The sequence below is a fragment of the Protobothrops mucrosquamatus genome, unplaced genomic scaffold (genome assembly GCF_001527695.2).
Source record: "Protobothrops mucrosquamatus isolate PMUCROS unplaced genomic scaffold, P.Mucros_1.0 scaffold3871, whole genome shotgun sequence".
NCBI lineage: Eukaryota > Metazoa > Chordata > Lepidosauria > Squamata > Viperidae > Protobothrops > Protobothrops mucrosquamatus.
This window is the reverse complement of record NW_015389821.1, coordinates 9,324-25,410: the sequence shown is the minus strand read 5'-3', so window position 1 is coordinate 25,410 and position 16,087 is coordinate 9,324. Positions and strand designations below refer to the sequence as shown.

Here is a 16,087-nt window from a genome sequence, read left to right as displayed (position 1 = left end):
GACTAAACTTTACTCAATCAACCAAAGTTTGTGGATCTAGTTAAATTAACCAGGCGGTTTGCATCCTTGCTCTCTTACTCAATATTACAAACAAAAGTCTTTTTTTTTTCTTGAGCTGAATGCTAAATACTAAAACAATAAAAATCCCACATGCTGTAACTGGGTTTAACTAGTTTTATTTTATTTATTAAATTTATAGGCCGCCCATCTCATTATCCCATTGGACAGCTTATGATGCAATAAAAGCATAAATATAAAAAACAAGAGTTTAGTGAAGACTAAAAACCAAGAGCATGAATGGTTTTGCTTAACTTCATACAATTTGACTTGCTTTTCCCCAAAATTTCACAAAATATATTAATTTTGACAGAAGGGACAAAAGTAGGATGGGATGAGAAGCTTCTGCTATATATATATATGAATTGAATGTATATAAAATGATATGTCATATCGTTTAATGTGGAATCAAACAAATGAAGATGGTTTGGCCTTGATTAATCTGCCAGTTATAGGAGCCGTGCGGTGGCTTAGAGGTGGATTTTTTGCCTCACAATCAGGAGGCTGTGAGTTCGATCCTAACTAGCAGCAGATATTTCTCTCTCCGGGAACAAAGAGGAAATATCTGCTGTGAACTCTGCGTAGGCATCAGGAAGGGCATCCAGCCAGTAAACACTCAGCTCCATTAAGCCGCCCCGATGCAAAGGATTACAAGGTCATTAAAAGAAAAAATATCTGTCAGTTACAGTCTTTTGTTTCTCTATATTAGTCAGTTGCAAAACTTTATGTTCTTTAGTTCATCAATTATAAGGATTATTTTTATTTATTTTAGCAGTAATATATAATAGTATCCTTGTTGGATTGTATTATCCTACGCATGTAGCTTACCTTAGTACAATGCAATCTTTATTTTGCTCAGTGATCCATGCACAATAAGATATAAAAGCTTATGAGAACAAATAAATATAGAACAATCGGGGATATTAGGACTTGATGTGTCTTAACTTCTGCCACAGGAAATTTGCCTACAGGGTTGTCATTAGTATTAGAAGGCAAATACTTTGGACACCAAAGATTTGTCCATCTAGAACGTTGTTGCAAGACATGCAGAATGAATGGGTGCCTTATATTTTCCTGTACATGTTATATAACACAACAGTATGTGAATGATGGTTTTGATTTCTCTTGAACTGGATGGACAGATTTGTTTAAATAAAGAAGGTATTAATTATCAGTTGTCCAAGAAAATGGGCAGCAAGATATTATACAAATCCTTTTCAACCTAAGGAAAAGGAGAGATGTTAGATATTTGGTGAGTACACAGGTCATCTTGGAATCCAGGTTTTGCCATTCTGTGGGATCCAACTGATCTGCAATTTATATCCTTCATGCTCTGAAGGAATAGGTGTGTGATACTGTAATCCAAAGTCAAGAGTACTCAGCTGAAAGACCATAGAAAGCTGGCTCGGATTCTATAAGATCACTCCAACTTGATTTAACTTTTCTCTATCAATACAAGGTGTAATAAGAGTCTGGTTGGGAAAAATGAGGTGTTGAACCATTAGATCAGGAGTCTTCAAACTTGGCCCTTTTATGACTTGTGGACTTCAACTCCCAGAATTCCCGAGGAGCAAGTTTGAAAACTTCTGCATTAGATAATCATCAGGCACCAAACCATTATGTCAGTTTGGGGCATCCTACCTCAAGACTGAAGATAGTAATGGATTCCATACACATTTTTGGAATGGTCAAAAGTGCTCCCAAGAACTTTGGTTGCAGCATTTATATTGTGTTTTTATGGCATAGATGCCCACTTCTGAGTTCGTTTTAGCTTTGAAAAGCTAGATGGAGTAGGAGGAACTAGCTCCCCCCTTTGGTGGAAAAAAAAAAGCTTGATTCCAGCAGAGATCACAGTGCTGTCTAGAAAATGTCACTATGATGTCCTTCCGAGAATCCTTGTTATCAAAAAGCACTCCTAGATGTTTCAAAATATGGATCTGCTCAATCTTGTTAGACTGTATGATCCAGGTTCTTGGTTTAGCTCTTTTCTTACCCCACTCCCTCATATTTTTTTGGATATATTATAATTAACTCAACTGTGAGTTAAATATAGAGGGTATTAGCTTCCATGGCTTATTTGAGTCCAATTGGGCTTTGGGAACTTAGATTAATCTGCATCCAGTGGTGGGATTCAGCTGGTTCGCACCACTTCGGCAGAACCAGTAGCTAATTTTGTGTTGCCCAGGCCCAGAATGGACTTCCAGAACCTGCATCCACACAGAGAACCGGTTGTTCACATATTTGAATCCCACCACAGTCTGCATCTATGTAGGTCGACCTGTGTTCCTGTCATACATACTCATGAAAGTTGACTTAAAAGTAGAAGTGGTTCAAGATAAATTATCCGTGCATCCAAAAAGGGATTTGCATTCTCATATCTGTGACCAAAACCCCATAATCTAGCCGTTATGCTATTATTGTACAAGTATATATGGAAAAGCAGTGTCTCCAGGACTGTGTAGCACTGGAAAGAGGTTCACATTCCTACCCCTAAGATACTCTTCATTTTATATTTTCCTTCCTGCAGATTTTCTTAGGCAATACAGACCGATATGCTGCAGTGACCAACATGTTTAATTCTCCAGTCATCGCCCAGTATTTCCGAATCCACCCAGTAACGTTCGAGGGTGGCTACACTCTGCGGTTTGAACTGATTGGCTGTGAAATGAATGGTAAATGCTTCCCATTGGTCTAATGAATTTGGGTGGAGGTGCACGCTCTTGCATGGATAATTGGACAACCGGTCTCTGGTGTCTTCATAGACAACATCCTTTTCCTTAACTGGGGATTGAGCAAAGGAAAGCAAAAGTGCTGACAGAAGATCATGGAAACCCTAAAGAGGTTCTCTGGAATCCAAAACTTCATTTTTGGAGGTCCTCTACTTTCCAATAGCCCTTGAAAATTAGGCCTGTCATTCTGAGCACTTGGAACAATTTGCCAGCTTGGTGTATTGAAAAAAAAATTAAAACGGTGCCTGGGTGGTTTAAATTATCCCTCAGGAAAGTCAGAATTTTGCAAGCTGTATGAATGATGTGGATGAGTTTGGTCAGCCTTTTTGCATAGAATGATAGACAGTCTTGACTCTTTTAAGTAGATGGTGACATGCTGACGCAAAGAGGGGATGCTGCTGGACCATCTAAATATTTTATTTAGGGGGCAAGTCTATATTTGGCATTGCTCATGATTTAAATATGGTACCTTCAGCTAAAGGATGAGACTTGCCAGCATGGCTGACTTACACTAGGCTTCAGTGAACTTGACTTATGGTCCTGGGAATCTTTCTTGCTAACTGTGAGGTCTCCATATTCCAACTTAAGGGGGCCTGGACCTCTTTCTCATTAACTGCTTTCAGATGGACAATCTCTAAACATCTTAAAGCATCATGAAGTTGTCTTGGTCCCATCTCTTTGTCCTTAGTAAATTTCTAGGTAGAAAGTAGAGTTGTTCAGAAGACTTCATTTCAAGCCTTTTTTTTTAAAATATATCCTGTCTCAAGTCCATTCCCAAGTGCCCAAGAGAGGTCATTTTGCACGCGGGACTTTTCTGCTGTTTTGATTGGAAGCAGGCCAGAGCTGGTTATAAGATGGGTGGTTATATGAATTGTTTTAAATACCAATAAATAAAATGGCTTGAAATGAAACATTTGCATGCCCTTAGTAGAAAGGGGAAAAAATGAAATTGGCAGGAAAACACAGAAGAACGACAAATGGAAGGCAAAACCGTCTGTTCTACAAATGACCGAGTATTGTAAATCTGTCAAGTTGATTCTCATTTTTTAAAATGTGCACCAAAATGCAGTCCTCTTTGTGCACTTTCCCCAAATCTAGTCACTATTCCTTGCAGTTTTGCTTAATGCTATTTTTGTAAATCCTCTGCATTTCTACATATTCATGGAAGTGTGACTTTTTGTGCCAGCATTTTCCCAGTTCCCATCTTTTTTAAACTAACGAGGTGTGTGGCAACATCCAGTGGATTGTGCCTTTCAAATACTAACTAATCTTATAGTTTGGAGATGGGCTTGAAAAATGCAAAAATTAAATACTTTCCCATTTTCAGTGTCAGTGACTGTTGATGCAAAACTAGCTAAATGTATATCCTTAATCTGGAGTGTAGAATGCTGGCAGGTTGTTAACTGTATAAATGCTAACCAAGAGCCGTGCTGGGGCAGTGGTTAGATGGCAGTACTGCAGGCTACTTCTGCTGACTGCCAGCTGTCTGCAGTTCGGCAGTTCGAGTCTCACCGGCTCAAGGTTGACTCAGCCTTCCATCCTTCCCAGGTCCATAAAATGAGGACCCAGGTTGTTGGGGGCAAGACGCTGACTCTGCAAACCGCTTAGAGAGGGATGTAAAGCACTGTGAAGTGGTATATAAATCTAAGCGCTCTTGCTCTTGCTATCCTCTATCTGCATCAGCGATCACCAGGATAGCGTCTGGTGGTGCTTGCTATCTGGATGTCTTCTGTTGCTTTAAAAATTGATTTCCCTCTTGGGGGACTTTTGGGAGAAGGTTCTCCTTGAAAGCACCCTCTTTGGGAGAGTCTTCTTGCTTATGAACTCTTGCCTTTCACTGCGTCTATAAATCGTTGTGTTACAGTGTATTTCAACACGGCAGGTTGCTCCGATCCTCTGGGCGTGAAGTCCCATCGCGTCTCTGACCGGCAGATCACAGCCTCCAGCGTGTACAAGACCTGGGGTTTTAGTAGTATGACTTGGCACCCTTACTATGCCCGCCTTGATAACACTGGGAAATCCAATGCCTGGACTGCCCTCAGGAACGTGCCAGGCGAGTGGCTTCAGGTATGTCCTTGCCAGAGCGGGGGGTGGGGTGTCAAAGCTGGTGGAAGAAGAAGAAGAAGAAGAAATGGTTTTAACTGGAATCTGTGGGGTAGTGCTGATAAAGGTGGTCCTTACTGTAACCATCCAGCTTCCTTGCCTAATTTATAACAGAAAGAAGAACGTACTTGACTCACCACCGTTCATTTAGTAACCATTCTGTTACAACAGCACTGAAAAAAAAAAGTGAGTTAGGATCATTTTTCACGTGACTGTGTAGCATCCCCGTGGTCACGTGATCCAAATTCAGACGCTGGGAAACTGGCTTGTATTTATGACGGTTGCAGTGTCCCGGGGTCACGCGATCCCCTTTTGTGACTTTCTAACGAGCAAAATCAACGGGGAAGCCAGATTGACTTAACAACTTAGTAACAACCGTTTTACTAACTTAACAACTTGCTAAGCAGCCAGCTGTAAGTACTAGACTACCTGTATTATTTTAAAAAATAACAGTGAAGTTATTTTTCCACTTAGAAAAAAAATTAGCTTACTAGAAACCAGAATGTTTTATTCGGTTAGTTTGGGATCTGGTTCATTTTTCAGTATGTGTACAGCTCTTGCTAAACAAAAACATTTTTTCAGTCCTCCTCAAAAAAAAAATTCAATGGTGTGTTTCTCTATTTGTGAGTAGCTTGTCTCTCATCCTACTGGCTAGTAGCATTGCTTTAAACAAAAGATACATGAATATGTTGGATTCCTACCTTGTGTGCAGAGGCAATGAAGCAAATCTAATGTCTCAGGAAGGAGAGGATTGCAAACGTAACGAGAAAAACAGGATAAGGATATGCCAGTTTGCTTGAACTGGTATATTTTAACTGAGTCTTAAAATAACGGTTTTTGATCTTGGAGGATGAACAGTGCCGTTTACATTTGGCAGTTCCATGATAGATATAAAATACCTCCCTTGTCCTTCCAAGCTCAAATCTTGGTCCAAACCAATTCTATTCATTCACAGAATTGTTGAATAAAACCGGGTCCTTCTCAGCGGGTTTCCAATTATCATTTTGAAGTTTTTTTCAGGACCTCTTTTCATTTCAAAGAATATTGAGTTTGCAAAGCCTTAAAACCTTAGCACAAAAGGAAAAGAGGGATGGGAGAGAAGTGAAGGATGCAAGCTCGGTCTGCTCAGTTTTTTGTTAGTTCTTAAAGGGCAATATTCCTCCTGATTAAAAATAATAATAACTTCTCTCTTGAATGCACTTTAGGGTGCTAAAGATTTCCTGTTGAGAACAGCTTGTTTGAAGCGCAGTAGGTCTTATTCCCTTATACTTTTCGATTGCTCCCATCTCACTTTATTTGATACATTATAATCATCCTCTTTATTATTATTATTAAATTCAATATATATAGAGAGAGCCCAAGTGCCAATGATTCTGGGCAGTTTTACTTTTTAGTTGGAAAGTGACTCCTAGTTAGCTTTTTGCTTTTGAAACTCTACAGTATATGGACCTTCTATAGAACGCCTTTGAATTGTCCTTTTTATATCTTTTGTGACTCATACAGTATATAGATGTGAGTACATTCTTACATGCAACATTTTACCTATTATATTTTTCATGTTTCTTCATAACAACTGTACTCCATCCAGTGATATTCACCTACGGCTATAAAGAAGACTGATTTGATTTGATGAAGAGAATAGAATAGAATAAAAACTGCTATTGTCCCTTTAAATGCATGCTAATCAGCCTACATTAAAATGAAATTTTGTTGCAGTCAGCTCTCAAAACAAATACCGTTATGCATAAAGCCACACACACAAACGCACATATATGACACAGAGAAACATCACTGTCTAGTTCGAACGTATTCATATACATGGTGAAAAAAAGAATCCTGTGAATTTATAAGACAGTTGGCATAAGGAGCAAAGCTGTTACAAAATCTAGTAGTTCTGCTATAAGTATTTCAAAACCTCCTCCCAGAGAGGAGCTTTTACTTCCACCAGTGCAAAGATTGTGTTTTCTTTCTGCAGATTGATCTTCTGAAAGTGAAAAAAGTGTCTGGGATCATAACACAGGGAGCACGAGATTTTGGGCACATTCAGTACGTAGCAGCCTACAAAGTGGCCTACAGCAATGATGGGAAATCCTGGACTGTCTACCACGACGATAAGACAAACAGCATCAAGGTAGAATTGGGCAAAAAAGTTTTGTAAGATTGAGAGTCAATGCAGGGTCTGTCTTGGACTAAAAAACATTAGCATCCTGCAGTTGAGCCTTTTCAGAATAATTGTGGGGTAATGTTATGCGGTTGCAGACTATCTTTTTGTTAGTGTAATGTTCCCCCAGCTTTCCTTCACTTATATTAATTTAGAAGATCTGTAGTCCACCTCAAATGATTCTCAACAGGGGTTGTAATACAGTAGTGCCAGGTTTCAACATCCATCTATCCATCCATCCGTCCATCCTAGCATATATTTATTTTTTTTATTTATTTTTATTTTATTTGATTTATATCCCGCCCTTCTCCCAACGGGACTCAGGGCGGCTCACAACATATTAAAAAACATAAACACATTTACAACCCCACCCAAGTAAAACCAATTAAAACCGAATATTTAAAGCTGTGCTATTTAAAATTACTCTTAAGATAAACCCGATTTAAAATCCTCCCTAGGCCATATATAAAGAAATGAAAACAACTGATGTCTAATCAAAGCTACAGCAATACAAGCATATTCTTAATCCCTCCATATTCCAATTTTTTTCCCGTAGCACATTTTCTGTATGTCATGGAGTACTTCTAAGACTGTTCTATCAATGCTGTGCTGAAATGTATCCTCTAGTTCAGTGGTGGCGAACCTATGGCACTGGTGCCAGAGGCGGCACTCGGAGCCCTCTCTGTGGGCACACTCGCCGTCACCCCAGTCCTAGGCCTTCAGCTGGGTTTTATAAAACCTTTTAGCTTTAGGCCTCCACCGCCATGTGCAAAAAAAAAAAGGTTCAATCAATCAGTCAATTTCAACTTCTCGCGGGGAAAAAAAAGATCTTGCAAAGTTGAAATTGATTGATTGAACTTTTTAGTCCCACCCAGTCTGCCGTTACCACTGCAGCCACGCCCAGCCAATGGGCCACGCCCAGCCAATGGGCCACGCCCAGCCAATGGGCCACGCCCAGCCAATGGGCCATACCCACCTGGCACTCAACGATGCTTAAGTGGGTTTTGGGTTGCAGTTTGGGCACTCGGTCTTTAAAAGGTTCGCCATCACTGCTCTAGTTTCTCCAAAATTTTATTCCCCTGTGAGAGGGAGGGAGGGAGGGAAGAGGGGAAGGAAGTCAGGGAACTAATGTTAGGAAATATGACTTCTAGCCTTCTTTTCAAAAGATAAGTGCAATCTTCTAATCCCCCACTCCCTCTTAGATATGATATCAAGTCCCTTCTTTTAGATCATTTTTCTTTTTCTTTTTTCCTGTCTTGTTTGATGAAAAGTTTTTATGACTTCTCAGTTATGGCATACTACGTCATTTTGGAATTTGTCTTCGGCCTAGGCTTGGTTAACTTGTACGTTTTCCTTGTGGAAAAAAATAAATAAAAATAAACGACAAAACGTAATTCTCCAAGGATGTCCCCAAAGGTGCTTTTTCAAAAGGAAGTGGGCTTTGTTTTTAGTTCAGAACTGAAGAAGCTTCTTGGATGAGATGGAAAAACCCCCCAAGAAAAGTCCAGTTATCTTTTGAAAAAGCACCTTTGGGACAACCACGACCTGGATGACTGAGAACCTCCATAGTTATCTCCAAGGTTGTGTTCGTCCCTTCTACCATCAAAGTGCCAGTGTTTTTATTGTCACACCAGGTGGCAGCACTTCATCTAAAAATAGCTAAACAGGGTCAGATCTGCTTAGTATTAGGAAAGTAGACTATCAGGAAATCCAAGGGCTGTACACTGGATGGGGGAGTTTTAAAAACATTCTGAAAGAAGCCAATAACGAATTATTTCTACAGTGTTTCCAAGAAAGCAACAGAGTCATTTGGAGTTAAATATAATTGGAAGAGACTTGACTTTTATTAACATTTCCCCCCCTTTTTTTTTAACTGGTGTCGGCCTCTTATTTGCCTGTGGTTTCCCTTGCTAAAAATATCTGGAGTCTGTCTATGAATATATATGAGGCATCCAAATAACAAGTAAAATGCAGCAGAAATGTGTTTCGAACTTGGGTTGTTTTTTTTTTTAAATTTTCCCAGACGAATTTAAGTTAGTTGTCTCAATCCGCCTATACAGGTCCTCAACTTGTGACCACAATTATTACTTATTCTTTTACTTCTTAAATTGGTCTGCAAGGTCTCTCTCCCCCAATTTCTGTTGCTAAGCAGGACAGTTAAATTAAGCAAGGTTTGCTTTTTTTCTTGCCAATGTTGTTGAGTGAAGAAGGGTGGTGAGAATTTCAGATCTTTGCTTACGTCTTCAAAATTAACCTCTTCTTTTCCTCCTCCTTCCCTTCTCCACGTAGCTATTCCAAGGCAACCACGACAACAATTCTCACAAGAAGAACATGTTTGATGTGCCATTTCACGCCCGCTTCGTCCGCATCTTACCTGAGGCTTGGCACAACCGCATCACATTGCGAGTGGAACTTCTGGGATGCGATGAGTAGGCGGTTGACCGAAGGGGGGATGGTGTCAAAAATCGGACAGCTCCACATCTCCCCAAGGATGCTTTCCCCCCCCTTTCCCCCCCCCCAGAGATCCTGGTGAGGCTTACGGTTCCAGCATCATCTCCTCCATCTTTTTATTTTTGCACCGTTTGTAAGAATGCCTCATCTTTCACAGGTTGGGCGTTGCCAAACTTTTAGAGATGGTTTACCAGAAGGTATCAGAAAGAAGGAACTTCAGTATGTCCTACCTGGTCTTTTCCTGCCCCCTTCTTGCTTTCTCAAATTATGGGGCTGGCTCTTTGAAGCATGGCTGCCTGGTCTGTATGATCACGGTGAGGCTTCCACAGTGGGTTCCCAACACTGCACTTTAAGGACCTTTTTTTCTGTGGCAGGACTTTCTGTTTTTAAGGTCCTGTCAAGTTTTGGGGTTCTCCTGGAGCACGATCATACCCTGTAGATTTAAGTGGGTTTAGCAATCATTTCTCCTCTCTTAAGGCACCCTCAAAACTATAATTTGGGGGCAACTTTGAGCTCCCTAGCAGAGGTCCTCCCTTCCTCTAGAAATTACAGTTCCCAGGGTTCTGTTTTTAGACAGCTGATGGGCATTTTGTGGACAAAGGAACAGGTAGTTTTGCCACCTCGCTTTTCAAAATTAAATAAATGCACCCAGTTTTATATATACAGCATTTTTTTCTCTACTCCAGTTGCTGAAGGAGAATAAATCATCTTTGCCAATCCTTCTCCTGCCTGAGGAACATACAGCACCATTTTCTCAGCTCCAGCCAATTCCCACCTGTGTTTATATTTAACTTTGCCACCATGGGGACTGGAAGCTTTATTTCTTTTTTTTTTTTCTTTTTAGCCACGAGAATGAAATTTTTCACTCAAACGGATCCTGCTGTTTTGTCTTCTTTAGCCTCCCGCTCAGACTCTTCTGAAGCCACTTGACCTCTTCCTTTCCCCAAGTACGCACACACACGCATTGCCACAGCTCCCATCAAGAATTCTACACCGTCATGTCAACTTCATGCTTGGCAGAGACGCTAAAAAGAAATAGAATTTTCTGGAGGGGAAGAGAAACATTTTTCCCCCCCCTAAAAAACAAAAAAAAAATGCAAATAAATGTGGACCGTTCTTTTGGCAGGGCTGAGGGAGGGGTGGGTTGGGACATATGTCTTTCTGTCGTCGCTTTGAGGTAGAGTGGGGAGAACTGAGGATGTGCATTCTGGAAGTAATTAACCCAGAGGCGAAGGAATCCAAAGTTGTAAGCAATTCTGATGACGGCTGTGACTTCGCGACGGGATGCAGTGTTAAAAGAAGGACGGGCAATATTAAAACAAGAACTCCGCTTTCTAACGTCTCTTTCCATGTATGGAACTCAGAAAGAACTTAAAAAGAGCTTTAAAAAAAAGAGAGAGAAAGAACCAGTGGATGGGAGGGTGAAGGAGCTGGGGTGGAACAAATGAAAAGGCATCTTTCCTAGACTGGTTACTTTGGGGAGACTCAGAGAAAGCCTTTGAAACTTTTGTCCAAGTGGGTATCTCTAGAAGTCCAAACTAAGTGATGGACAGCCCCAGCCACTTTCGGTGTCCTGTCAGGCTCAGCCCGGAGAAAACTGACCGCCTGGTTTCTGCCCATATCGAGGCAAGAAGCAGATGGAAATGGCTACTTCACCAGTTTGGCACATCCATGTTTTGAAAGCTCAGCTTTGTTGAAAGTTGGGTGGCATATAGTGATGATGATGATGATGATGTTACCCATTCAATCACATCCGACTCTTGACGACTCTATGGGCCAGGTCTTGCCACATCTTCTGATCTTGCAGTATTTCTACGAGTCTTTCTATGCTCTTACCACCTTAGATGGTGTGGCATTCAATTTAATCCTGCAATCATACCTTTAGCGCCCTCAAACAACACCTGCCTAGCCCAGATCCTTGGGAAGGACTCGATAGGCGAATAAAAGTGCCAAATCCACTCTGAACATCTGGCGGACTGTGCAATCAACCGCCAACGTACAAACCTGTGCGAACAACAATAAAACTCAAACTTCCCCCTAATTCAGCCGTGACCATAGGTGTGGCGCAGCCTCTCTTGATGGCTTTTGACTTTTCCAAAAAACGGTGATGTGTGTTTCTTGGTCATCAGAAGGTTTCCTGCCATTGGTGGCTTAAAGCAAGGATTCTCCTGAAATTTTGACAGCGGAAAATAGCTCAAAGTTTCTTGATTTGCCATATGGAGCTGATTTCAAAGACTGAAATTGGCTCTTAGGATGCCAGGATCAGACTGCAAGTCCCAAATTTGATGGGCTGCTGGATGAAGTTGATACTTCGAGTTTAGGGCTATGCCACTTGTGTAAGAACGTGAACTCTTATTTTCTGAGGACTGTTTCAATTTATTGAAAGGAAGAGACTTCAGAGGAGTAAGGTAGAGGAGGGATGAGGCTGGAGACCGTTGGGCTCTTGGCAACGGGCATGTATTTATGATGGCTGCAGCATCCTGGCATCATGTGATAGCTATTTGTGACTTTCCCATCCAGTTTCTGACAAGCTCAATAGGGAAGCCGGATTTGCTGAACAACCATGTGGTTCACTTAAGAACCATGGCAATTTGCTTAACAACCACGATAAAATTGTCAAATTGGAGGACAAATTGAATCCTTGGGCGTCTTTCCTGTTGTTGAGGTGCAGTTGTGTCACATGTCTACACGTTCTGATCTGGTTGCTGTCTGAGCCCACCTTGACCTTCCATCCACCCAGTGCTTTTAAACTGCTTCCATTGTACACTTTAAGCAGTGTACAACATTGCTGAACCATTTCATGACAACCAAATCAATAAAAACATCAAACGCTATCGATAAAAATGCCATAACACTGGAATAACCCAGCCATTATCACGTCCCATGTTTATGCTGAAGGTGTCTCCAGTATGACTACTCACTCTTCTATCCCTGTGTGGATTAAGCTATCAAATTAATAGCAATAGCACTTCGGCTTATATAACACTTCACAACCCTCTGTGAGCGATTTACAGAGTCAGCATCTTGCCCCCCAGAATCTGGGTCCTCGTTTTACCGACCTCGGAAAGATGGAAGGCTGAGTCAACCTTGAGCCAGTTGGGATTGAACTGCTGGCAGTCGGCAGAATTAGCCTGCAATACTGGGTTCTAATCACTGCACCACCAGGGCTCTATTAAATTAAACCACAATATGGTCAATATGTTGATGTGCAACGTGTTATGAGAATAAAAACATCAAGAGGGAGTGATCTTCCCTTTGATGGAGGCATTTAAGCAGGACTTGACCAGCCATTGGTCACTGATCCCATATAGCTAAGATTCTTCTGTTGAGCAGAAGAAGTCTGTGTGAACTACAATGCTCCAAATTCAATAATTTCCTTGAGTATGGCAGCAAAAGGCAGCAGACTTTGTCCTCTTCCCCACACAATGAAGTCACAAAGATACACCAGGAAATGCTGACGATTTATTGCAGGGCAATTCTCTTTTTTCTATATTCATTTTTTTAACTAGGACAATCGAACTCTTGAGTCTTGAAAGCAACCAAGACAGTACACAACACAAAAATGTACAAGAAGTAGCAAAGAGTGGGGCAGATGTAGTTCAAGAGTAAGAACTGAGGGATTGAATTGTCCTTGGCTGGGGAATATAGAATGTGTAAGAATGGAGGCCTTTGAACGATGGTGCTGGAGAAGACTCCTGCGAGTCCCCTGGACTGCAAGGCGATCAAACCGGTCAGTCCTAGAGGAGATCAACCCCGACTACTCTTTAGAAGGCCAGATCCTGAAGTTGAAACTCAAGTACTTTGGCCACCTAATGAGAAGGAAGGACTCACTGGAGAAGAGCCTGATGCTGGGAAAGATTGAGGGCAAGAGAAGAAGGGGACGACAGAGAAGGAGGTGGCTGGATGGAGTCACTGAAGCAGGAGGCGTGAGCTTCAATGGACTCCAGAAGATGGTAGAGGACAGGAAGGCCTGGAGGAACATTGTCCATGGGGTCGCGATGGGTTGGATACGACTTCGCAACTAACAACAACAACAAGAGTACAGTAGAAGCATCTTCTTCAGAATTATCTCCAGAGGTTTTTGGGTGGTGCAGGGTGGAAGTGAGGCAGTCTTGCTGTGCTGAAAGATGCTGAGGATAGATATTTATACAGTGGAGGAACCTTGTAGCAAGATAAGCACTGATAGGTACTCAGAGGTAATAGCAAATTGTTTATTTCAAGAACAATCCAAACAAAATCACGGTTGAGAGGACTTTAGAAGAATGCTATGGGAACCAATAAGCTCCACCCAGCTATCTCTATTAATCCCTTTTACTTTCCCAGTGGTCAAAATATTGAATTTCCCCAAATCCCCCTTCTGTTTATCTTTAAGTATTCTTTTTCCTAAGCAAGGGCCTGTCTTCTTTCCAAATGTAACCTAATAACACCACTGAAAAATCCTTTTCAAGCATGTCTGCCAGATGACCTGCAGATCTCCAGAGGATTAAACCCTTCTCTGAAGACAATTCAGGGCTTAAAAATTGCAGAGTGCTTTGATCTGGACCTGAAACATCCCCAGAAACCAAAGCATCTCCTAGCTGAGTCTACACAGTGCCCTTCCGCCAAATCCAAGGGACCATATTGTGACTCGACATGTTACCTGAATCGAGCTTTTGTGATGTTGTAAACCATGGCTGATAGTTGACTTAAGTTGTGTGAATGCCAAGCAAACCATGGTTTGGGTGATCTGTGAACTAGACACCGATTCTTGCATTGACTGGTACCTAAACTCTTAAACGAGGTGAAACCTAGCACCCTTCACTCTACAAGGGCTTGCTTTGCTACTAAGCTGTGCTTCTGTCGTTTGCACCGCGAAGAGAGAAAGACTTCAATTTCTGAAAGCAGGGACGTTTCAGCTCCTCAGAATAACTCTTTTAAGATTCCCCATCACTTGGTGGGAAATTTTCGCAGGACCCTAACGCCACAGCTCAATTGTGTTGTGCAAACACTGCCAAATGCCAATTGCAATGGCGCATCACCCAAGCTGTGAAATTCGTTTATAGTTCAGCGGGTTGTGCGAAAATTGGCTTGAGAAACCACGATTCATGACATAGAAGCGTGTCGTGCGAATACACTCACCGAACTGGAAGAAGCTGGGTGCATTTCAAAGATGGCTGAATAAAATCCGTCTTGTTCTCACGGTTTGTGAGCCGTTGGAAAAAGGGCGTCTTTCGCTGTTATTATTATTTTTCATTGTACTTTACTTCAAGGTTTTGTCATCCGGCCATGTTTCATGGATGCTCTCATTTGAGGTATGGCTTATAGCCCATCCGGTAAGGAGTTGCTTCTCTCCCTGGGAAATTGGGAGGACCCCAGGCCCAGAGAAACGATTCAATTGCAGCTCTTCCAGAACCAAAGGTTTTGAGGTGCTGGCCTCGGAGGGAGCATGGGACATTCTTAATTGCTCAGCAGCTACTTATAAAGGCTGGGGCCTTGGATGCTGTCCGAGACAGGCACAGCTCTCATAAAAGTCGGTGCCAAGGTGGGAGAATTGTTCTGCCAGCTGGTTTCACTCTCCTACTCCTTCCATTCTCCCTACCCATGCTTCCATTCAGTCAGTCCCTCCCTCTCACCTCTGTTTCACAGTTGTAAATACAACTGTCAGCTCGTTAAACAAAACCGAGGATCTGGCATTGGGCAGATCAATTAACTGATTAACGTTTCGTACACTTGCACGTCTAATTCGATGCTTCAAGATAGTCTCGCCCTCTCTATATACCTTTTTCTCACCTAGGGATCCCAAATGATACTGGGAGAATTTATTTAGTTTTGCTACTTTAAAAAAAAAAGAAGTACGGTAACATTTTGGCTTTCAACGGAGGCATTCGTTGGTGCACTTGTGAGCTTAGTGCTGCTTTTCAAGATCCTTAATCCGCTATATAAAGCAGGCGAGTCGTCATGACAGATGATTAGAAATTCTCCCCCTTACCTTGAATTTACTGGATACAGTTTAGTTCTGTCTATTGCAGTTTTAGAACCTGTTGCCTGTTGCAACTTTTACAGATTTTAAGGAGGTATATCTGTGTGTGGTGTTTGTGTATGTTTGGGGGTGCATTCATGTGTGAGTGCGTGCATTGGCGTGCCTCTCTCTCTCTCTCTCTCTGTGTCCCATTGCACTAAGCCATGATGAATTTTGTTTGGTTTTGGCTGAGCATGAGTGTGAACCTAACTATGTTGGTTTATTGGATGAACCAGATTTAAAATAAATCACGGCTTATGGTGATGGTGAATACAGCCAGCATGAATGCAGCATTCTCTGATTATAGACAGACAAGGTGCTATATAAATTCCCTCCAGTTTATTTATTTTATCTATTTATTAAATTTTTATGCCACCCGTCTCTCTTGTAAGGTGACTCTGGTGTATTCTTAAGTTTGCTTTGTGCATCGAACCAGGAATATTTACAATTTTGTTTGTTTTATTCGTTCTGAAAGGATTTTGACTTAATACTGGCTGAGTTTAAAGGTCTCTCTGTCTCTGTCTCTGTTTCTGCGTCTCTCTCTCTCTCTCTCTCTCTCTCTCTCTCTCTCTCTCTCTCTCTCTCTCT

General features: G+C 41.6%; 1 protein-coding gene across 1 annotated transcript in view; it reads left to right on the top strand.

Moving 5' to 3' along the window:
* The window catches only part of LOC107298319 (lactadherin-like), a 32,109-nt gene extending 22,559 nt beyond the window's left edge, over positions 1 to 9,550 (top strand). Inside the window, exons 7-10 of the mRNA XM_015827692.1 lie at positions 2,585 to 2,729; positions 4,669 to 4,853; positions 6,865 to 7,020; positions 9,340 to 9,550. Of these exons, the coding sequence (XP_015683178.1) occupies positions 2,585 to 2,729; positions 4,669 to 4,853; positions 6,865 to 7,020; positions 9,340 to 9,483 (630 nt within the window). The 3' untranslated portion in view covers positions 9,484 to 9,550. The remainder of the gene's footprint in view (positions 1 to 2,584; positions 2,730 to 4,668; positions 4,854 to 6,864; positions 7,021 to 9,339) is intronic.
* The last annotated feature ends 6,537 nt before the right edge of the window (positions 9,551 to 16,087 follow it).